We start from the raw sequence: 23,174 nt of genomic DNA on the forward strand, positions 1-23,174 counted from the left end.
GCTCACTCCCAGAGCCCGTGCTGCCCCATCGGGGTCTGGGGGGGCCGAGGACTGGCACGAAGCCGCCACTGGCCTTGGCAAGGTGCTGCGCAGCTGCCCTCCACGTCCAGGTCAAGCCCCGGCCATGGAGGGGAGGGAAGCACGGCCCCAGCCCTGGAGCCCACTGCCAGCAGAGGGGCTGCTGCTGGCAAGCTCTGCCGCCTGAGCCAGTGCACGTGCCCCGGCCGGGGCAGGGGTTGCCTGCTCTGCCCCCGGGGATGCACTGTGGGCACCAAGCCGCCTGGTCCCTGGGGAAGGGAAGGGGCAGGCGAGGGGCTGCTCGTAGGGGAAGGCAGACAGGCTCAGACGCCTGCTCCACCAGGCCTGGTCAGCCCTACAGGGTCTGGGGGAGGACGGGGGTTTCTAGCTCCTCTGGTTCCTCGGGACTGGAAGGGGAAGGTCCCAGCAGGCTGGACGCGCCCCGGCTCGGCCCTGGGGGGCTGTCACACCCACCTGAGACACCCCTGGCCGTACCTTGAGGTGCTCGTACCGTTTGCTCCTAGTTCTGTACCTGACTGCACGCTTGGCCCCAACCCCGGGGGGAAGCAGGGGGACGAGCGGGGCTGGGGCAGGGGCAGCTGTTGGGGGCTCTGCTCCAAGCACCCCTTCCCAGGACAGTTCCCCGTGGCTGGAGTCGCCTCCCAGGACACTGGGGGACACGCGAGGGACGACCTGCCCGCCCCCACCTCAGGCCATGTGGCACGGAGACAAGCGAGCCGTTTACCTAGGGAAGGGATGAGGACATGCCGAGGTTCCCAACCACCCCCCAGCAGACCCCACCCCAGCCAACATTGCGGAGGCAGACGGGGGATGAGCTGGGGGGGGCTACACAAGCCCAGGTGTGTGGCACTTGCCCTGGACACGTAGCAAAGCTGTGGCTCAGCGCCATGTTGGACTCGCTTGCAAAAATAAATTACGCCCCCGCAGAGCCAAAGCGCCACGCTGCTCCCAGACGCTGAGATCCAGGCTGCCCGCGGTCCCTGCCCCCATGCCGCACCCACTGGCAGCCCCGCAGCGCAATGACCCAGGGTCCTTCGTGCCATCGCAGCTGGGGCAGGGGAGACCTGGCCACTGGGCAGGCCAGAGCAGAGCCAGGTCCAAGCGAGCAGCTGTGGGAACGCGGCTGCCTCCGCGGGGAGCAGGGAGAGCGCAGACAAGCTAGCCCCGCTCAGCTCCACCCAGGATCTCCCCGCGTCCCCTCCAACTGTAGCAGCACCAAGAGTCCAGTCTGGGTCGGACGGGCAGTCTCCCAGGCAGGCAGAGCACAGTCCGGCTCTGCTTGTCACATGATTCAGCAGCAGTTTTTTTGGGGGGGGAGGAAATAATACTTGGTACATTCAGCGCTGCTGCCTGGGCAGCGCCGCTGGGTTTGGCACGAGTTGTCTGGCTCACGGACCCTCCGGAGTCCTCGCCATGCAGTTCCAGATGCAGACGTCCTGTCTGCGGTGCTGAGTTCGAGGGCTGCCCTCACAGACGCACCCCCGGCTCCCGCCGGCAGCCCCTGGGCTGGGCACAGCGGGTACAGTGTTGGCGCGGCCTGGCAATCCAGGGAATCTGCCCGGAGCACCCGGCTGTGTCGCTGTTTCCTGGGACCCCGTGGGGGCTGCCCCACAGCCTGCTCCCGGCGCTGCGGCGACCCGTCTCCTCCCTTCTACGCAGTGGCCGCGGCAGCTCAGATCCCGCTGGTGAGGTCGGTGATGACACGGGCCTTCACCAGCTTCCGCAGGAACTCCTTCTCCCGCTGGATGTTGTGCGTCCAGGACTGGAAGGGAACCAGAGACAAGCAGTCAGCAGCTGTCCCCCACCCCGATGCACCGGCAGGGGCAGATCCAGGGGTGCAGGTGCACCTGCCCCTGGATTCCTGCTCCACCTGAGACTTAACACCACGTGCCTGGGAGAGGCAGCAGCATTTTTATCCAAGTAGTGCTAAGAGAGTGAATCCTCATCATGACTCATTGCAACAGGTTCCTGCTAATCTCGCCACTCCACAGGGGTTAATGACCCTCTCTGCTGTTCAACCGTCCTGATGTTCCACTCAACAACCTAGCCTTTCTGTCTGCTAGCCACTCCTGGTAGTCTCCCTCTCCCATTTCACAGCCCTGCAGACTGGGTTTAGCCTTAGCTAAAACCCTTAACTCAGGCGTGGTCATAGCAACTCGGATGAACGTTAACTCAGGCGTGAAAAACTGACTGACAGTGAAGTGCTGGATGCCCTGTCAAGATGCTCAGGAAGACTAGCTTTTGTTTTGTGAATCCGAATAAGTGATGTACATTTAACTACAGTGATTATAGGACTAATGAAACAATCTCTTATAAGCTAGTAAATTGGTGTATGTTGCTATAAAGTTATATTGGTTTTCGCTTTGATTTGAAACAGGTATTATAGCCTGGGGCCGCCAGTGTGTCAGTGCATCTTCTAGTTTCTTTAACTGGTGGAAAAATACGCGGTGATGCACCCTGCCATCTCCACGCGCCTTTTTAAAATCCAGCCCCACGGCGGTGGGCTCTACCTGAGCTGTCACCACGCAGGAAAGGGCTGCGGGAGCCGTCATTAGCATGCTAAAACCGTCAGCTCGGTGTTCAGGGCAAGCAATGCCAAGGATTATTAGGCAGGGAATCCTAGTGATCTGGAGCTCCCCCATGGTGCTGCTGTTGTGTAGAGCAGCGGTTTCCAACCTGTGGTTCATGGACCCAAGGGGATGTCCACAGTCTATGCCCAAGGGGCCCATGAGAGATGATTGTGATCAATCAAAACTATGTGAACCCCCACAGCCACCATCCAGAGGGGCCCGCACCTCCATTCAACTTTTCCAAAGGGGTCTGCAAAAGAAATAAGGTTGGAAAACACCGGCTTAGGGGGCTACGCCGCAGCAGCCAGCCATGCTGCAGTGGGGATGGAGGTAGAAAGGGGGACATGACTCTCCCCAGGTTATGCCGCCGGCCATGGACAGAGCCCGGCGCAGAGCCCAAGGCTCCAGCTCACCAGTACAACCTGCCCAGGGCTGCTGTGTCCCCAGGGGTGCCTGCACTCAGACCTGTGCCTGGGGAGCGGCCACCCAACTTGAACCCACCCAGTCAAACCACCCCTGTTCGGCAGTGCCCAGCGGGACCCGTGCTGTTCTGGGCCCTCCACGTGCTCACGGGGTCTGAAGCCGTCTCTCCAGAGCACGGCTGTCAAATGCACCTGGCCCCAAATGACCTGGGGCCGGTCCCCAGGCTGGATTGGAGCAATGGGCCCAAGAACCCCGGACACCTCCCCATGCTCCCAACCCCGTGCCAGATCCAGCACTCCACAGGTGTTAATGACCCTCTTCTTTTTAATGGTCCCTATGTTCTGCTTATGAAGCTGGCCTCTGTTCTGCCATGCTGCTGCCCGTGAGCTGCTCCTGGTCACGGAGCTCCTATTTCACAGACTGTTTTTAACTCATTCCAATGACGTTCTATTTTTAGACGTTCTTCAACTGGAGAAAAATGTGCGTTGTTTTATCGGTGACGATGCACCTTGCCATCTGCACCTCCCTTTTCAAAATCCTAGATCCACCCATGCCCAACTCCCATTCAGTCTACAAATGCTTACTCTGCTGTTCTCCAGCCCCTGCCCAGACAACGCCTGACCCTCCTGTGCCGCTGTTCAGGCCCCGGGTGTGCGGCTCTGCAGCTAGGGAGCCCTGGGAACTGCTGCTGGCATCAGAACCGTGCCCCGGGAGCACGCTGGTCAGGGAACCCTCCCTCCTCGTAGCGTTTTGGACCGCTCTATGCACCCAACGACATGAGGATCACGGCCCTTCCCTGACTGCCGGAGGAGAGAGGTGGCGGTGGAGCAGCCAATGCGACCATCAGCACTTGTGTCATCCTGGGACAGCGCTGCGCATGCTTATGTCCACACAAGACTCGGGTGGGTGGCAGGGCAGAACCGGTGCGCGCATCCCCACCATCACCCAGCAGCAGCCATCACCATCCATCTCTCCACTGGCAAAACAGCTCTCAGCTCCCATGGACTGGGGCAAGCAAGCCCATGCTCCAGGGATGGGGCCTTCTGCCTCCAGCTATGCTGCAGTCCCCACAGGGTGCCCTAGGCCAGCAGCATGATCAGACCCCATTGCTCAGGGCTCGCACCAGGGTCCTGGAGCTACTGCTCTACAGCATGCGGCTGCTCAGCAGATACCGGCTCCCCACAGCAGCCTCGTTCCCTCCTTGGCTTTGCTGTTTGTGCTGCTGCCGCAGCTTCGGTTCCACCAGCAATGATGAGTGAGGGGCCGTGTCCCTAAAGCAGAGCAGAGGACTGCCGTGATACGCTTAGCGCTGGGGCTCCTGCCAACGGGATGGCAGGGAGGCCAAGGACAGAGCACGTGGTATAAAGGGACGGTGGGAACTGCCTGGAGCAGAGGCAGTCGTCAGCTTCCCACAAACATCCTCCAAGTCCCCGAGAGAATTGCAGCACATTGCAATGTCCCACAAAGCCCCACGCTAGATGGTGGCACGAGGAGCCCTGGGATGCCTGCCCGTGGGCCCGGGGTGTCCTGCTGACGCAGCTGCCTGGCATTGCTGGCAGGCCACTAAGCATGTAAGCAGCCAAGCAAACCTGCAGTGTCAGCAGCTGTGCACTGGCACGGACGCTGGCAGCCAAACGTCTCCGGACGGCCATGGCCTGAGTGCTATTGGTTATCCTCTGGCTGGGTGCAGGCTGTGAAGTATCAGTCTCCAAGGTGTGGGTGGAGCAGGGGCTGGTCTAGCAGGTCCTGGTCATTCAGGATGCAGAGCTAGACCCACTTGTGCCCAGGGCAGCCTGGCTTGACATGCACAGAGAAGAGAAGCCACCAGCTCTGCCTGAGCACCCGCACGGGTTGCAAACGGGCCTCCGGCGCAGGCACGCAGGGGCCCACGGCTGTCAAGCTGGGATGCAGGTGCACGGGTCATGGTCAGACCCAGTGACACGCTGACAAGGGCAGGGCAGGGCAGGGCAGCTGTGCCGCTGCTCTCAAGCCAATCCAGGCCCTGGTGTTTAAGGAACTTTTTTTGGCATAACACAGACTCTGGTGAGGCATCTTCCCAGCCGGCAGGGTCCGTGGTCACCTCGGTTGGTGCCTGCTTAGGAACGCAGGCACATTCACGACGCAGGGGGGCCACGCCACGGGCTGACGCTGCCACGCTGCACAGCTGGCTTAAACCTGAGGCAGAGCAGGATTCTGTAGGTGAAGAGGAAGGGCCCTGGCCTGTCCTTTTACCTGCTCCGGAAGGGCAAGTCCAGAGCCTTCATGGGGAGCTGCTCTGCAAAGCTGCCAGGCACGGGGCACTGCACCGGTGGGAGGGATGTGGCTCATCTCCAGGTTACTGATCGCAACAGAGGAACTGGCTCCCAGTGACCGACGTGACTAAGCAAGCAAATGCAATCACATCCCTGCACCGTGTGGCTAGACAAGACAAGCAGGGAGACGGGAAAGTCTCACAAGTGCCTAGAGACTGACCTCACGTGTGCTTCGGTCCCTAGCACACGCTGGCTGTCATGGGCCACAAGCGCCTGAATGCCTGCCCTGGGAACCCACGTCCCATCCACGTGCACGGGGCTCAGGCTCCCGTGGTACCGAGTAGGAGGGTCACGGCACGGCCGCACGAGGGACTAGGTGGGCTTGACCAGCAGGTGCAGCAGGGCTGGCTCTGCAGAACCAGGAGCGTTGCACGTGCGTGGTTCAGGGCTGGAGAGTCCACACGTGGCACCCACCAGCCCCCAGCACTCAAGTCCTGCAGACTGGGGCTGTTACGAGGACGCTGGTAAGGGCATGGAGGATCGAGGCCCCTGCAGTCTGAGGCTCCCTCCATCGGGGCCAGGCAGGCATGCAGGGGTGGCTGGTGGGGAAACCTGGCTGCACTGCACCGGGCTGCGGGACGTGTCCCCCACGCCTCTCCGGGAAATGTCAAGGTGTCTTTGTAACCAATCTTGCCTGCAAATCGCCCTGGAGCTCTTTCAGCCGATGCATCGTTCTTTGATGCAGCAGGGACTTCAAGGATCGCCGAGGCTGGGCTGCTCCCAGCTCTGCCCGGGGGGCTGTGTGGGCAGGCCCGGGGGAGTAGCTGCACGTGCCTGCTTGGGGCAGCGTGCGGGCAATGTGGCTAGGAGCCAGCTCGGCCTCGTGCGCAGCCCATCTCCAGCCATGCTGCAGCTTGTTTTTCTTCCTCCTTTTTCCCTTGACAAGTCAAAGCCGCAGCACAAGGATTTCCATTGTATCCTGCCCCCAAGGTCCCGGCCCACCTGGCTCTGGTCTTGGGGTGGGCAGTGCTGTCTGCAGACCCCACTAATACTGGCTTTGGCAGGAGTGCCGTGTCCTCACCCACTCGTCTCCTGCTGCTGCTCCCTGCTTGTTTCCACCAGCCGCATTGGCCCCGACTGACCGACCGACCATGCCAGGTCAGGTGACTCCGATGGGAAAGGAGGGTTTCGGCTGCACGGGGAGTCCACCTGCCTTCCCCGCAGTCCTGCTCACCCCCTGCACTCCCTCCAGGATCTGAGTCTTTTCGCCGGCAGGGACTGAACTGTCTGGCCACTCCCTGCCTCCAGTGCCCAGCATTGCCGGCTCCTGGCAGCGCCTGCTTGGCACCTGGGAGAGGCTTTTCCTGCTTCCCTTCCTCTGCCGCTGGCTCCTACCCGCGTGCTGAACAGCTCTCGCTAGTGCAAGCCAACTCAGCAGCCTCCACGGCAAGCAAGAGTGATGTATCCCTGAGGACCCGTGAGGAACGCGAGCCCTCCTCCTCCGCTGGGAATCAGGGTGGGTTTCCTCTGCTCCGGGGCTCTCCTGGGTCACCTGATGGGTCACTTTCTGGTGCATGTTCAGGCTCAGTCGAAGCAGCCCCATGGCAATAGGGAAGGAAACCAGCCAGGGCATCCAGGGGCCTTTACACCTGGGCAATTCTGGTGGGAAAACAGGAGACTGGACGTACCTGGACCCGCCAGAGCACCCAAGCAGACTGCTACAAGGCTGAGAAGGTTTCAGAGACAAGCCTGCTAGGAAAGGAAGTGGAGCGTCCGTCTGTAACCGATTACAGTCCACGCGGTGGCTGGGCACGTGCTGTTGTCAGGTGAGCTCATCTCGACTGCTGAAATCCCGTGAAACGCCACGAGTCAGTGAAGGAAGTAAAATCGAAGGAAAACACCTCCAAGGGGACCGGGAGGCTGGAGCGGGACGGTTCCCAGCGCACCCTTCTGCTCCGGTGCGTGCCCCCGTTACAGCTTCGATGCGCGGTGACGGCCTCGCAGGGGAGAGCTGGGAATGAACCGTACCAGAGACGGCAGCGGCTGGCTGCTCGCGTTACGCGGCTCTTACCAGCCCACCTCGGCGAGCACGTTTGCATGCGTGTTCAGCTGTCCACAAGCGGATATTCCTGCGGCGTTTGTGAACAACGCCAATCCCAGGGGCTGGGGCTGGGGCTGGGGCTCTCCTAAGCAGCAGGCGACCTGCTTCTCACGACGTGCACAGAGCCCCGAATGCGAGGTGGGAGGGGGCTGGGGGGAGTTTCAGATCGCGATTGCTTTTAGCTCACAAATGCGAGCCCCTTGCTCGTTCTCCCTGGCTCCTGGCTGCCTCTGCTGCGGCCCTCAGAGCCGTGTGGGGGGAGCTCTGAGGCTGTCATGGTGGGGGGACCATTTCATGTGCTGGCTCATCCTGCGTTCGGGGACAGGGATTATGCGTTTCGCTCTCTGAGCTTGCCCCCGTACACACTCGTTGCCGTTAGCCTTCCTGGCTGTGCTCCCAGGCACCTAACGAAAAGCCGAGGGGAAGCATTCATCTGGAGTTCAGGCCATCTTTAACCTTCAGAGGATCAGAGCATCTTTGCCCCTCTGCCCCATCCCCACAACACAGGTCCCACGTTCTTTTCCCTGGCTTTCATTTCTGAAGTATCCAACAGCCGCTTGCCACGGCTTTCCTGTCCTTCGCACAGTTTTATTCTCCTTGGCCCTTGGTGGCCCTCGCTAGCCCTGCACGTCCTGGACTCCGAGTTGCAGCCTTCTCTGCCACTTGACCCCCTTCTCGTGTCCTGGAAGGTCTCTGCTTGCACGCGACGTCCTTTCCGAGGAGGTTACTCATCTGCAGGTAGGTGTGGTGACCTTCCCTGCAGGCTCTTCCTTCCCACGCTGCACCCTGGACTCAGAGACTCCAAATCTCCTCCGTGCACAGACTCCTGCATGCTCCAGTCCAGGCGGCTTCGCTAACCAGCTCCTCTGGTTTCCCAAACTCTGCCCTTTGGAAACCAAACCCCCAAAGTCTCAGAGCAGTTTTTGGTTTATCTTCCCATTTAACTTAAATGGCATCACCCTGCGACTGCTAGATCCCAGGTGATTCCCTATGCTCAGCTCTCCCACAAGATCCTCCGAAGCCAACGCCACGGCATCTCCTCTGGCTGCACCCCGACTGCTTGGTAAAGATGATCTGTGCCTTGCCATTACGGGAGCTTTTGTCCTCCGGTCCCATGATAACGACAGCCCTGGTACTTCTCTCTGCCAGCATTAGAGAGGCCGCTCTCCACACTGAACCCCCAGCCCAGCAGAGCCTCTAGGACAGTCCTTCCTCGAGCGACCAGCCCAGACCACTTCCACTGCATCCATGCTTCCACTTCCCACCGCCCTCCCGTCGGTCCCGTTGTTAACGTGCCAGGCTGCGCCCCGCTCTTGCCCTTGTTTCTATCTTTCCTGGCGGTGTGTGCCCTCAGATACCTGCCTGCCGATCGTGACTGCTCTTCCCCCACATTTCCATGCGCTTCCCGTGCTGGAGGTACGGGTCCATGGACAGGAACCCCATGCAAGGCACTCGCTCAATGCAGAGGACGCCCGAGTCAAACAGGTGGCTTTTCAACAAAGAAAAAAAGACGCGTGAACCTCATCAGTCATCAGTGCAGGCCCCCAGCGAGACACGTTGCCCTTCTGGAGCTCCCCCGCCCCAGCCCCTCACCTCCTCCTCCAGAGCTGACCTCCATTTCAGTCTGCCCCGCTCCTCGTGCTCCGATGGCAATTCATCAGCCAGGCTCGAATGGCAATGTTTTCAGTCCATAAATCACCAGCTCAGACATCCGCACTGTTTTCAAAGGAGTTTTGTTCGTCTCGCTCGCTACTGAAACTTCAAGATACTCAAGAGGGCTGGAGCGGCACCCCCACCCCTACCCTGGTCCCTGATTGAAAGAGCAACGGCTGACTTCACAGGGAGAGGCTGGGTGACAATAAAGCACGACTGTTTGCCCCCGTAAAGGCAGAGGCTGCAAATGTTATGGTTATGGATCGAACCGAGACGCAGCTACAGGCCGGGCGAGAAGGAGACAAAGCCGTGCGTCATCTGCACGCCGACAGCCCCGAGCCCGCTGCCTCCCTGCGCGGCCCCTGCGCCCACTGACCGAGAGGGTGCAAGACGATGCCCTGCAGAGTCCCACGCAGAGCGGCGGGGGAAGCGGGGCCGTTGCCTACAAGCCTCCATTGTGATCTCAGGGAGAGATCAGACGGCCGCCCGGGCTGGGGGCTGCCCATCCACTCCCACTCAGTCTGGCGGCATGTCAAGCCGAGTATCTCATGTTCAGCCGTCAAAGGCAGCTGGCTGCTCCTGCAGCATCAGAGCAGATGCCTGATGCTCCCCTCCAGCTCCCAACGCAGTCCCCGTGACGGGAGCAGGCTGGTCCCCGACTGACAGAGGCGATGCATAAGCTCGCGCTGCTCCTATCCCCAGCTCTAACAGATCGAAGCAAGTTTCTTTCGTGAGCTGTGGTGGCCCATCACCGAGAGACAGGCCACACGTGCTCTCCTCCCAGCCTGGCGGGAGGTTCGTCTCTTCTGGGAACGCTCCAGCAGCCACGTTCGTATCCCAGGCTGGAGCTCATCGCCGTGCAGCCAAGCCAGGGTGAGCTCTATGGGACACCCTCCTCGGAGCGGGTCTTCCAGCGTGTGAGGGGCCTGGCTTATCCGTCTGCAGGAGGAGAGCTTCCCCTGGGCCATTAAACCTGGCCCTCTTCCCCCAGGTCTCTTTGCGCCTCACGTCCACAAGCTCGTTGCATTCAGCTCGCTGTCATTTTCCCACTCCGAAATTATTTCTGTGTGAGGCACTGGATTATTTCCGTAATGCGGTAACAACTCTTAGTACCTTTTAAAAAAAATCTGAATCCCTTCTTCACCTTCATTTCTCCCCACCTGCATCCTTCCAGGGGTGGGTTTTCCCTGCCTTGTATTCGAGAACAGCGGCTTGCAAGACTCGGCACATTTAGAGAGCCAGGCTGGGCGGCAGAACGGAAAGCAAGACTATGAAACCTTGCAGCTGCACCAGGATTTTGCTCACAGACACAGATGCCTATAAAGGAGGATGAGGCGGAGACAGCCCTGCCCCAGCAAGGATTTGAGGCTTGTTCTTCTCTCCACAGGACTGGCAAAGGCAACGGAGAGCCTAAAGTAACGGGAAACTGAAAAAAAAAAAGCTTTAGTGCACAAGGGGAGACGCTCGAAGCGCCCGCCTTTTGTAAGAGTGAGCTCGAGGAGGCAAAGCACAGACTCGGGGCTCAGGGACAATGCGCGTGTGATTCACAGGTCAGGCAGCCAAGTCCCAGGTGCGTAACCCTAGATCATCCAGCAGACGCAGCGATGCACCGCCGAGGCAGGGCTGTAGCCAGCTGCGCAGAACGTGCCTCCCTGCCGGGCAGGGCAGGTGGCATCTCTGGGATTACGGCAGGAGCTTTCCGAGGCTCCGTCAGATGCTAAAATGGGGTAAACTGTCCCTTTGCAGAACTCTCCTGACTTTGCAACAGGGCAACCCTGGAGCAGCAGCGAGCCCTGACCCCACAGCATCCAGGCAGAGGCCCTGGGCCCCTGTGGCTCCTGGCAGCCGTGCTGGTGCAAGGCTGCTGGATCCTGGATCTGCCCATGGGATCGGGGCCCAGATCGGGCCTTCCTCCATCCGTGCTCACTGTTGCCTTTACTGGTGCCCGCATTATTAAATGAAGCACGGCCGGTCTGTGGGCATGGGGCTCGGGCCTGATAGAACACGAGCACAAATCCCTCCAGCACAGCCAAGGGCAGAGGTGGCCGAACTGCTACTGCTGTTGTGCGGCTCTGAGGAAGATGCAATTTTGCTCTCTGATGTGAAGCAAAGCACTTGGGGCCGAGGCCGCCATGGGGATGGTGCTTCTGGAAATCAAGGTGGGAAAGGTGGAGTGAGTCCAGATGGATGGAAGTGGCAGTCCGGAGCACGTGTTGGAGCTACCTGGAGGCATCCCACTTTCTCTGGCTCATCTTGATCCGCTGCAAAGTCTCCGTGGGGTTAGTTTCATTCTCTACAGGGCTTTTGATAAACGTTTGCGTGTGAAACGGGGCCAGAATTATCCAGCTGCTTTGCAAGGGACCGCGACGCTGCAGCCCGCCCTCGGCCGAGTCAAACGAGAGACAGTCGTCGAGTCGGGAGACTCCTGCGCCAGGCGGAGCTTATGGCACTGACTTTTTGGGCACAGTTAGCTGGGGCCAGGCCAGCTCCCTCCATGCTGGGCAGGTCACCAGAGCCTGCTCTGATGCGGGGTTGCAGGACGGCACCAACAGCGGCAGAGCTCAGCCTGCAGCTTGGCTTTCTAAAGCGGGCAAGTTGCAGTGTGGAGCAAGTGGAGGCTCCAGCAGGAGGGGAAGCAGCAGCATGGCACAGAGAGGGGCAAGAAGAAGACATTGCCGGAGGCTGGTACGGACCAGGAGGAGCCAGCTGCAGTCCAGCGCTCCCGGGTGCTAGAGGTTTGCTGCTGCTGGCACGCTGCCCCAGATGACACGGGCTCCAGGGTCCCGGCAGAGCTGCCAGCAAAAGAAAGAGCAGTTGAAACACCGCCCTGTGACCAGCAAGAGTGATGAAGCTCGTGCCCAACAGGCAGCCGCCGGGGAGACAACCCCAACGTAACCCCAGGGCCGGCGTGGATCTTTCCACCAGACACACCGAGGATGTGGCAAATCAATCAGGATATTGCCTTTACTCTGCAGCTTGGAAGCGCCAGGATGTAACCCCGGCATGTGCCCTATGTGATCCTGTTTCTATTCTGAGCAGAGGGGAGTCCCACGGAGCCAGTGTCCCACGTCATCTGGCATGACACAAGCCACGGATGGAGGCATGCGTCAGACGGGCTCTGCTGTGCTGCCAGGGGCAGTGGCACGGGTGCGTCACCAACCAGTGAACACACACATGTTCTTGAGGCCAGGCCCTGGCTCCCAGCCCTCCTCTTTCACTCCTCCACCCCTGTGAAGCCCCTTTACTGGTGCAAAAGGACAAGGGCAAGAACTGCAGAAACAAAGACTGAATCTCCAGGGAAGGTCCCTCGTGGTCAGGGCTGTCGGACCGTGGAGCACGCTGCCCGGGGGGTGGTCCCAGGAGAGGCTGGACCGGAGCGTCTGGGACAGGGGAGCGGCAAATCCTGCGTCTGTGCAGGAAGATGGGGGCTCAGCAGCCTGCCCTGCACCCCAGGATGAGGCGCTGTGATGCTGTGAAGCCCGTCCTGCCCGCGTGGAGGGAGGTCAAGCTACCCACAGGGAGCTACCCCGCTGGAGTCCAGGGGGCTTCCAGGTGTCCCTGCCATGCCCAGTTCCAAGGGATTGGTGTGGCACTGCTTGGGTGCCCCCAGGGTCTGGAGGAAGGAGCTCAGCGGTGCCCAGCCCCCAGGGGAAGTGGGTGCCCTCCGCCTCCCCTGCTACAGCCGTGCGAATGCGATGCCCGGAGCAGCCGGCGCACGCAGCACGGACGGCAGGTCTGATGCACCATGACCGTGCAAACCCTGCTTCACCTCTCACGTGCACAACTGTCAGTGGCATGCACGGGCATGGGCAGGGGCAGATGCGGTGGCCCGGTCTCGGCAGAGGAGGGGCTGTCTCCACCCAGACGGGAGCCTGAGACTGCCTTTTTCTGGCTTTTGTGTGCAGTCAGAACAAATTCCCCAGGGATGAGTCACGTTTCCGAGGGTGTCCGGGGAGATGTCAGGCGAGCATCGAGTGTAAATCGAGGGCACGCCTCGTGAGGGGAGCACACGCCGTGGCCTGTGGGCCCATTCCTTCCAGACACCCCGCACAGGGGAGCAGTTCCCAAAGGGGATCGCATGAACCCGCACACGCGTGACCCCTGGGAGCTCGGAGCCGGAGGGTGGGGGGGCTCGCGTTTGCATTTTCTCACTAAAAGCAGCCGTGGTTTCAGGGCGGAGCGCCAGTGCTTCCTGCAGCTGCTGGAGGCGACTCAGGCACGCAAGGTTGCATAGCGCCGTTCGCATGGGGACGGTGCCCAAGGGGGCACCTGGGTCTCCCCTCTCCCCACCCAGGCCCCAAGCAGGCCCTGGCTGGGCGCTACCATGCAACAGGTTGGTCTGAATGGCTGCTTGCATTCAGCCTGGCTCAGGGCTCTTTATTCTCAGACCTTAAAGCACCTTGCAGGAAATGGCTCTGGTGGCACAGGGCACTGCCCGTTTGTGCTGGACGAGCTGAGAGTAAAACCTGGGTCTCTTGCCTGCAGTCTGCCCACAGAGAGCCCCTGTTCAAGGTGGGCAGGAAATGTCCCCACAAACATCAGTGCCAGCGGAGGCTCTTCCCACCCCCAAGCTGAACTCGTGCAGGAGCCAGCCATCGCAGCTAGGGCAGCGCCTTTTGTGTTGGTACCTGCAGCCTGGAGGGTCTGGGGACAATCCCTGGGCTCCCTTTCAGAGGCAGAGTCTGTGGCAGGAAACCTGGGCCGACTTGGGCAGCTCCAACTCGCAATGTGCTGACGCAGCCGCAGGGTGGATGCGACCTGCCGTGCCAGGCTCCCGCACTGAGCTGTGCGCTGAAAGCAACTCCGCTCCTCCCGCACGGAGCAGACCCCCGCCAGATCTTGACGGGAGGATGGGGATGAAGTCGGTACACGTGTGGTTCCAGTGCAGCAATCTGCGCGTGCTGCTCCTCAAGGCATGGCCAGGCCTGAGACTGGATGCGGACGCCATAAAGGAAGTGCAAGGAAAGTGACTCCGTGCCCTCAGGCCGGGTCGTGCTGCACCCAGCTATTGGCCAAGCCACCAGCCCAGGAGCACGAGCAACCTCCCCGCCTGCAAAGTACACGTTGGTCTCTCCTCTCAACACTGCACACCGCAGCCCACGTCTGACCGAGTCTCCATCAAGGCTCTGCGGGCAAACACAGAAGACCCCCTGCCCCTCCCCGGGCTCCTGCCCTTCACCTTGCGACTTCCTCCCCAGGTCCCTGGCAATTACCAGCTGCCATTAATATTAACGGGAGAGGAGGAAATGCAATCCTGGCCCCTCTTCATGTTCTGTGATAGCGCAAACAATTTGTCGTGATGGGGGGCAATGGGGGAGCATCTATTATTGATCACTGGGAGCAGATGGCTTTGCCGGTCCCAGCAACTGCCATGTAAGAGGAAGCCGTGGATGCGTGGTGAGGATTAGGTTGGTGGGCACGTATCAAATAACCCAACCTCCAGCGGCACAAGGATCTGCCCACCAGGCTCACAGACCCGGGGAGTAGGGGTGGCTCGAACCTGAGCAAATGGCCTCGGGCGCAAGGAAACATCTCCCACCTCCCTGGGGCAGCAGCGGTCCATGTTTATCCCCTCCTGGGGGGACGTCCAATCCGCGGGGCTGAGCAGAGATCCCCGCTCTCCTTTGAGAAGAGGTGTTTAAGTGCAAGGACAATGCCAGCACAAGACCACACGCATGGGAACTGGCCGGAATACATTTTGGCTGGAAACAGAAAGTTTCCAACCACCCATGGAATGAGGCTCTGCAACAGCAGCAAAGGCAAAACCTACCTTGCTTTGAGATGGAGCCTGATCCTTTATGAACGAGTGCGTGATATGGCTGCCAGTGCCAGCAGGGCTGCCCGGAGGGCCCCTGGAGCCCCGGGTTCAACCCCTCCAAGGGGAGCTAGGGAAAATGTGCATCAAGGCACCCCTGGGCATGGCTTGGGGCAAGCGGGGCTGAGACCCATCTCCAGAGATGGCAACAGAAGCCATGTGGGTACATGAGCTCAAAAGGAGAAGGAGGGCTGAAATATGAGGGGAAACAGCTTGTAGGCTGTGGTCCATCTGGCCGGCTCAGGTGGTTCCCAGAGAAGCTGAGCACCTGGTTAACTGATTCACCCCACGTGGGCAGGAGGTGCCTGGCCTAGCTTGGAAACCGAGGCACCGAGCAACCACGAGGACTTCACAGGGCATGCCAGCACCAGAGCCAGGCGCTGAGCCCAGCTCCCCCAAGCCTCAGACCAGCACCCTGACTTCCCAGCCACCTTGCCCTCAACAGCCCTGCCCCTCACCAGGCCAAACGTGGCTGAGAGCAGGAGGCCATGCCCGAGAGACGGCGGCCAGGCCCCTCCTGACATCACAGCGCTGCTGCGACCACGCACCTCCGTGGCTGCCTTTAGATGAGCAAGCGGCTGCTTCCTGGGCAGCCGGGGGATACCAGCACAGAGAGCAGAGGGAGGCGAGGTGCCAGGCCCCAAGCAACCCGTCCCCCAGGAGCTTTCCCATTGATCTGCCCTAGTTGGTGCTGCTTTGACTTCTCCCTTTCACTGCTGCCCCCGTGTCAGCCCCGAGCAGTGTACAGATTTGCACCACATGTGCTCTGAGGGACTCTTCTGTCCACGTCCGGATGCTCTGTAACACGAGTTATGCTTGAGAGCGCGTCCAGACACAGCCTGGGTTTTCATGTGCTTTTCGTCCCTGATACCAAGGCTAGTGCCCATCCCTTGCCCAAGGAAGAGCAATGTGAGAGAATTAGAGAACCCCAGAGCCAGGGGGCTGGTGAGGAGCTGCAAGGGCACCTCCAGTGCAAGCCCTGCCAGAGGCAGAATCAGCCCTGTCCCAACCAGCCCAGACAAACCCCGTGTCTGAGCTCTGAGCACCAGGATAGTCACCCTGACAGCCCCAGGCATCGCTCCTGCCCCTGGGAAAGCAGGGGTGCTGTGGATACCAGCGACCTGCTGCTGCAAAGGGGGTTCATGGACGCTGCAGAGAGTGCAGGCAGAGGCCGTGCCCCTGCTGCAGAGGAAGGCAAAGCACCAGTCTGAGCAGGGAGGAAAATCCCTTCTCATGTCGAGCTGAGCGTCTCCTACCTCCTTGATGGCCGACATCTTGATGTTTTCGTAGTAGTGCAGCGGCGCGTTGGGCAAGCTCATGTCGTAGCCGAATCCCGCGACTGCTACCTCATCGCAGTTGTGGAGCGCCATGGTTATTGCTACGCTTCCCAGGGTGGGGATGTTCTGGGGCAGGGAAAAAGAAGGGACATGAGTCATTTGCACATTGCTGCCATCCCCACTATGAATGCAACCTCCTGTCAAGGGCTTGGGACAGAGGGATAACATCAAGCCCTGGCAGAGCAGCAAGGGGCCGGGGCCCAGCCGGGTATCGGCTGCCAAGGGTGTCGCAGCCTCTAACCTGCGCAGGAAACCCTGCCACCCCCTGCAGCAATGGCTGCTCCAGCTCCGTGCCCGGCTTCTCCTGCCCGAGTCTGGCCAGGCGGGGGGCAGCGCCGGGGGCTCAGCTCTCCCTCTCCCTCTCCCTCCCGTGGGCTCTGCGTCCTGGAGATAGGGCAGCAAGTCTTGCGGGAGAGGGGTGGTGAAAGAGGCCAGCCGTGGCTGGAGAGGGCGAGCGTCGACATTTGTTCTCAGACGTTACAGCAGCTGCCAGCGTCTGAATCCCCAGCAGCTTCCCGCCAGCCCAAGATGAGCGTGAGAGCTGACCGGGCCGGCTGAAGGGAGGCAGCAGGGAGCACGGCACGGGGGACAACGTGCCACCTGAGGCAGCTGCACGAGCACCGGGATGGGATGGAGGGAGACCGGGGGCTAGGGGGCACCCTGCTTCCCCGTATGGGCGCCCAGACCCGGTGCTGTGCAGGGGAGACGCCTGCTATGGGGGCGCCAGGATCCAAGCGGCGCCCGGCCTCCCCCGGCTGTGTTGCCTTTGGAAAACAACCTGCGGGCAGGGGCTCCTTCTCTGGCTTGTGCATGTTCGCCGGCGGCGTTGGGGCAGAGCGAGGTCGGGGAGCGCTCACAGCCTGCCTCTCACTCAGCTTAAAAACCCACAAATCAGCCTGACAGCAACAGAGATGTCCTGACTCCTTACGGGACAGGAGCCGCACCTGCTGCGGGCCCCGTGCCCGCTGTCCTTCGCCGGTGGTTCTCGACCTTGAGACTCGAGACCCCCGGGGAAAGGCCAGCTCTTACCTCGCGCTCATCTCTCGACTAGAGAAAAACACCAGAGCAATTCTTTTTTACAAAGAACTCAGGAAGGCAGCAGCCGGGCAGAACGGCTTTCGCACGACGCACTCCTATTTGCAATCCTTGTGTTTCTCGTGTGAACCGTGTGTGCGGACCTGGCTGGGCTAACGGCACGCAGCACCCCGTGCCACGCTTGAAAGGCTCTCAAGGCACCTGGTTGAGGGTCACCGTCCTTAGCTAAATAATGTGACGTGGCCCCAAAATAACATGAAATGGAGAGAGCGACTGCAGTGGCAGCTTTGAAATGAAATCTGCAGCAAACCCCACCGAGCCCTTTCCACACTGGTAAAATGCATGACAACAAATGAGTCACCCAGTGAATCACACGTAGTCCTGCGGGTCTCTGCTCTCGCAAAGAGAAACATGCAGCTGGTCCACGGGCTGCTGAGCTACGGTTTTGTGTCCTGGGTGAAACGGGCGCCTGGAGCAGAGGGAAGTCAACCATGGGGCGCTCTGGGGAACTCTTCCCACCGGTATTTTGATGCTGCCCTGGCTGGGCCACAGAGCTCGCTGCGTCTCCACGCGTCTTTGCCCTGCTAAGAAAAGAGGGGCTCTCTGTCTTGGGGATGTGACGCGGTGAAGGCACCTCTGATCTTTCCCCTGCACACCTGCTGCCCTGGTTCTTGTCCTCTTCCTCCAAAGCATCCCGTCCTTGCCAGCGTTAGAGTGAGGAGGCCAGGCTAGACGGACCCTCGGTCCTCCCCAGCAGAGCGCTTCTTGTAGTCTTATAGACGCAGAAGCTGTGTGTCCCGCCCCCCCAGGCCGTGGCAGCTCCTCTCATCTCTGCTCCATGAAGGCTATGAGAAAAACCCTTGCTTCTCACACGCGCCCTGGGGCATCATGGCAACCCCAGCCCCGCACACCGCAGGCTCAGTGGCCCCGTGCCTCCCACCGCTCTGCCCGAGGCTTTGCTAGGGAGGGGAGAGCGCTGCATTTCACTCGCCGCAGGGGAAGTCTAGCTGCTTTCAATTCCGTGCCAGGGTCACTGTGGTGTCACCGCCTTTTAGGCTGGCAGGAAATTATTGCTGTAAATCTGTTTGCAGAAATACCTGACACCCTACGGGGCTAAATGGATTCCAGTCGCTTCTGGGGTTTTACCTCGCTGTGCGGGAGAGAGATGGATTATTGCGGCCATGACCGCCTTCTCTGAAGAACGGGGAGTTGTTACCAGATTTGCTACTGGAAATCACAATTGCAACACGACATTAATGCTGGCTGTGACTGATGCATTGACTGAATGTTGCACTGCATTCTCCTGGGGGAAAAATTGCGCACCCCCCAAAAATTCCCTCCTCCCCCCGTGTTATTCTGGGTACAGCTGGCAAACCTGATCACGTGGTATCTGTAAAGCCTTTGGAGCACACATGAGCTGTGCAACGGGACCATGCATCGCTACCACATCCTACAATAACAAAACACCCTTGGGCTTTTCTTTCAGATGCTTGTGCTTTTATGGGAATTTTCCCGAGGGGCGCGCAGCCCCCCTGTGCTGCAGGAGCTGCCCCCTTTCCTTTCCTCCCTGCACCCTGCAGAGACGGCCAGCACCGCTTGGAAGTACCAGCGAAGCACCCGGCGTGGATGCAGCCGTAGTCCCTGCGGCCGGAGTCGGCAGCCCGAGCACTGCTCCTGCGGCTGATGCCTGGCGCAGAGACCCCTGAGCCCGCTGGCGCCACGGGAGTCCAGCTGCACAGTCAGGTCTTGGAGACAGGCAAAGCGGAGCAGCTTTGCTTCTCCCTCTCCTGACTTATCCCTTGCTGTGACCAGGAGGACTTTCCTTAATCTCCTTAGAGGTCTGGTGGCAGAGAGCAGGGAACGGTCCACCAGAGGAGAAGGGATCGGATGCGATGCCCCTGCGGAGTCCAGTTTTACCATCTAACTGGAAGAGAAAGAGCCCGTTGCTTCCTCCCCTTGTGACCTGGGCCCATCCACAGGACTTGTGCACTGAAGTGTGAGGCCTCTGTCATCCCGGGGCATCCTGGGCAGAGAGCGGCAACGCCCTGATGGCAGCAGGACGCAGGAGAGAGGGGGAGAAAGGATCTCTGCACATGCTTAGGGCGCATATCTACTGCTCCGCTACAGTGCCTGATGGTGCTGCCCGGGGCATGCTGGGCTCGCTCCATGCGTGCTACCTCCTCAGCCTGAAACGCTGCAGCTGCCTTTGTGCAGCAGGGCGTGGGTGCGCTCAGCCGATGTGGTTGGTACTGGGACGGTGTGGGATCGACGTAGCCTCCTCAGCGTGCTCCACAGGCTGAGCCTGGCCGGGCAGCTCGGAGCCTGCTAACCCAGTTCCCCACAGCACAAAAGGGAACTGCCAGTGAAACCAGAGCAAGGCAGGATGCAGGTCCCACTACTCCTGTCCTTGCACTGCTTCTGCCCTTGCACACTGGCAGGGATCACAATGGAGAAAGCGAGTGGGTGATAAAAGCCACAGCCACTGCCTGGAAAGAAGAGATCGGCATGGCCATGGTGTTCTTATGACGTTCAACAAGGACAAGTGCAAAGTCCTGCACTGAGGAGGGAGCGATCCCCTGCACCGGTGCAGGCTGGGGGTGACGGGCTGGGCAGCAGCTCTGCAGACAAGGACCTGGGGGGGGACAGGGGACAAGGAGCTGGACAGGAGCCAGCAGCGTGCTCGTGTTGCCAAGAAGGCTACCGGCGTCCTGGGCTGCATGGGTAGGAGCGTTGCAGCAGATGCAGGGCAGTGATTCTTCCCTCTGTTCAGCACTGGGGAGCCCACACCTGAAGTCCTGTGTCCACTGTGGCCCCCCACTACAGAAAGGATGTGCACACGTTGGAGAAAGTCCAGCGGAGGGCAATGAAAATGGCTGTGGGGCTGGAGCACAGGATTTAGAAGAGGCGGAGGGAACTGGGCTGCCTGATGCTGCAAAAGAGAAGACCGAGGGGGATTGAATAGCAGCCTTCACCTCCCTGCAGGGGGGCTGCAAAGAGGATGGAGCTGGGCTGGTCTCAGTGGTGGCAGATGACAGGACTAGGAGCAATGGGCTCCAGTTCTAGCAAGGGAAGTTGAGGTTGGGTATTAGGAAAAACTCTCACGAGGTGGGTGGTGAAGCACTTGAACAAGCTACCCAGAGCGGTGGTGGTCTCCATCCTTGGAGGTTTTGAAGTGCCAGGTAGACAAAGCCCTGGCTGGGATGATGCAGTCGGGGCTGGGCCTGCTTTGAGCAGGGGGTTGGACTAGACGTGACTCCTGAGCTCCCTTCCAGCCCTCATTTCCTGTGATTCCACGGTGCAATGGAAACCTGTCCTGCAACGAACCGAGGTCGCGGGCAGGAAGCACTACGGCACCCTGGGGGCTGCCTGCCCAGCCTGGCCATAGCTGCAGAGCCAGGGAAGCAGGTTTGGGGCAGGACGCACTGACTATCCAGATCCAAAGGTCAACTCTGGGGCTGCCAGTGCTTGGCTGAGGTGCTAAATCCACTCAAAACGCGCCAGCTCACAGCTCTGCGAGGCCGAAGCTGCGCTGGTGCAGGGCAACGCCTTCAGTAAGATGGTTTTACACCCCGTCAGCTCTGCAGATCTCGTGCAGCCATTTCCGTTGCCTGACCCACAGCCTTCACATATAAGTGACTCCAGCCCCAGGTACAAGCAGGAGCGCTGCCAGACTGGCAGGTGCAGAACATCTTGCAAGCTTAAAGTAAAACTATACAGGACGGGATCAGCAGGTTTAGCAGAAAGGAACTTCAGGGTCACACGTACAGATTCAGTGCATCCATGCATCTCCCAATTTCCATCATGGGACAGAGCGGAGGGTTAGCCCGCAGCTGCGGGCAGCAGGGTTTTGTTTCATAAGCCGTTCCGGCGGATCGTGCGCAGATCTACGGGCCAGCAGCGCGCACGGAGCCAGACACCAGGCCTGGCACTGCCGCAAGGGCCTTGGAGCCCCGGTCACAGATGAGAGCGAGGTGTGCCGGTCGCCTTGTGCAGCAACAACAGACACACACCCCTTCTCCGCCTGCAGCACTGTGGCAACCGCCGTTTGAGGACAGGTGCTATCTGTGTCAGGTCGGAAGCTGAGCCCGTCGCGTGCCAGGCTGCCTCGGTCAGCGCGGGCGTCCCTCGGACCCAGCCAAGAACATGCACACCTGGTGACTGCACCCGGGGCAGGAGGCAGCGACTCGCCCCCTCTGCCCGGATCACGGCTCGTGCCACGAGCAGGACTGGAAAGCCCCAGGCCTTCCTGGGCCACCTGCGGGTGCAGCTTGCTGAAGGTATAGGTACGAGGGTCAGCTTGAATTCCCGCCGCTTTCCCGAGGGATGACGCTCCAGGACGTGCCCGTCTCTTCCACTTTGGCCAGCCCTACAGGCACTCAGCAGGGCTCCTGTGGGGTGGGAGGGAGCGGGGCTGCCAGAGACCCTGGGCCCAGTGCCTACAGCCCGGGAGACTGTCCATTTTACAGTGGTTTGCCCAGCCCCAGCCCCAGATGACAGGGCTACCAGATGCACCCGCACAACCAGACTGCGGTCACCTCCGGAAAGCCTGGCTGCGGTCCATAGTGGGTGCCCAGCTGGCATCCCGGCCAGCAGGAGCGAGTCCTGGCTGCCGCTCCCAGGGCCGCAGGTGCAAACCCAACACCCTCGGCCTTGCCCCCGCTTGCATCCTCCAGATCCATCCGGCTCACTTCACATAATCTGACGGGGAGGATGGGCCTGTGCTCCCCTTTGTTAGCTCCCGGGAGAAGCCCTTGGAGATCAGCCGTGAGCGGTTCTACTTGCTCTCCTCAGCCGTGCAGAAAAGCCCTCAAACCACAAAGTTAATTGGCTGCACATCACTTCCATATGTGGCGCGCCAGGAGCCCCGATGCTCGTTTCAGCCTTAGAAGTGGAGCAGAGCGGAACTTGCTGCCCTTTACAAGGAGGCTGCATTGAGCCCAATTACGAAGGAGCCCGTCAACCTCGACCAGGCTCCCAAACAAGGCCTGCCTGGCAGCCCCTCATGTGGGGAAGGGCTGGGCGCCAATGTGCTGCAAGCAGACTGCCCAGGGAAAGTCTGAACACGTGCCGTCTGCTACTGCCCTGCTCCCCAGCCCCCGGGCCCCCCCACCAACTTCTGGCAGCACGGATGCCCAGGCCATCCCTCGATAGGTGCAGTCACCTTTAAAGCCCAGCCCTGGCCTGGCCAGCCACATACCCTGCCTGCACCCGCACGGTTCTCGCTGCCTTGCCTCAGCCCCCGGGAGGACGGGGCGACCGCACAGAGGTCATGGGCAACGACTGCTTTTCTTCAAACCTCATAAACCATCTCCTTTCCATGCCCAGACGGACTCTCCTGAAGCCAAACATCAGGTTTCAATTAAGCCCTCTTGGTTTCCCAATCTGACGTGTGTTGGACAGCCTATCGCAACCTCGTAAACGTCCATTCACAGCCTTCTCATTTCCGGCTCCTCTCCTCTGCTCATAGATTACATGTAATATTCTGGGCAGTCGGATCATGTGTGCAAGAATAAAAACAAATCCAGAGAAAATAAAGGCAAAGCTCGGCGGCTCCCAGCCCTCCCCAGGGCAATGGCCCCGCTCCTCTGGAGGGCAAGCACGGAGGGGCAGAGGCAATGGACGTCTAGCAGGGGGGAAGGCCGGTGCAGGAGCCGCGTGTCCCAGCACGGACGTGCATGCACACACAGCTGCATGCTGCTGGGGGTGCCTGAGCCCCCGCAGATGAGCTGTTCTCCGTGGCTGAGCCCATCCGCAGCTCCTCCGCGTGGCATGTTTGCTGTGTCATGCTGGAAGGCGCTGTTTCCTACCTCCAGCGTCTGCCTCACCACGCTTGGACCGGACCCAAGCACCTCACCCCCGGTGTGTCAAAATAACTGACTCCTATTTCACAGCATGGGAAATGATGCCATAAGCCGCCCCAGTCTGAGCACACGCAGCAGCCCTGCTCTG

General features: G+C 60.3%; 1 protein-coding gene across 4 annotated transcripts in view; it reads right to left on the reverse strand.

The window, feature by feature from the left end:
- Window positions 1-746: 746 nt before the first annotated feature.
- Window positions 747-23,174, reverse strand: part of ST3GAL3 (ST3 beta-galactoside alpha-2,3-sialyltransferase 3) — a 252,539-nt gene continuing 230,111 nt past the window's right edge. For all 4 annotated transcript variants that reach the window (XM_006015801.3, XM_025206885.1, XM_006015800.3 and 1 more), the window contains 2 exons: window positions 16,110-16,256; window positions 747-1,801 (listed from right to left, as the gene is read on the reverse strand). In XM_006015801.3, coding sequence (XP_006015863.1) covers window positions 1,712-1,801; window positions 16,110-16,256 — 237 coding nt within the window. In that variant the 3' untranslated portion in view covers window positions 747-1,711. The remainder of the gene's footprint in view (window positions 1,802-16,109; window positions 16,257-23,174) is intronic.

Source organism: Alligator sinensis, unplaced genomic scaffold (genome assembly GCF_000455745.1).
Source record: "Alligator sinensis unplaced genomic scaffold, ASM45574v1 scaffold781_1, whole genome shotgun sequence".
In the NCBI taxonomy this organism is placed as follows: domain Eukaryota; kingdom Metazoa; phylum Chordata; order Crocodylia; family Alligatoridae; genus Alligator; species Alligator sinensis.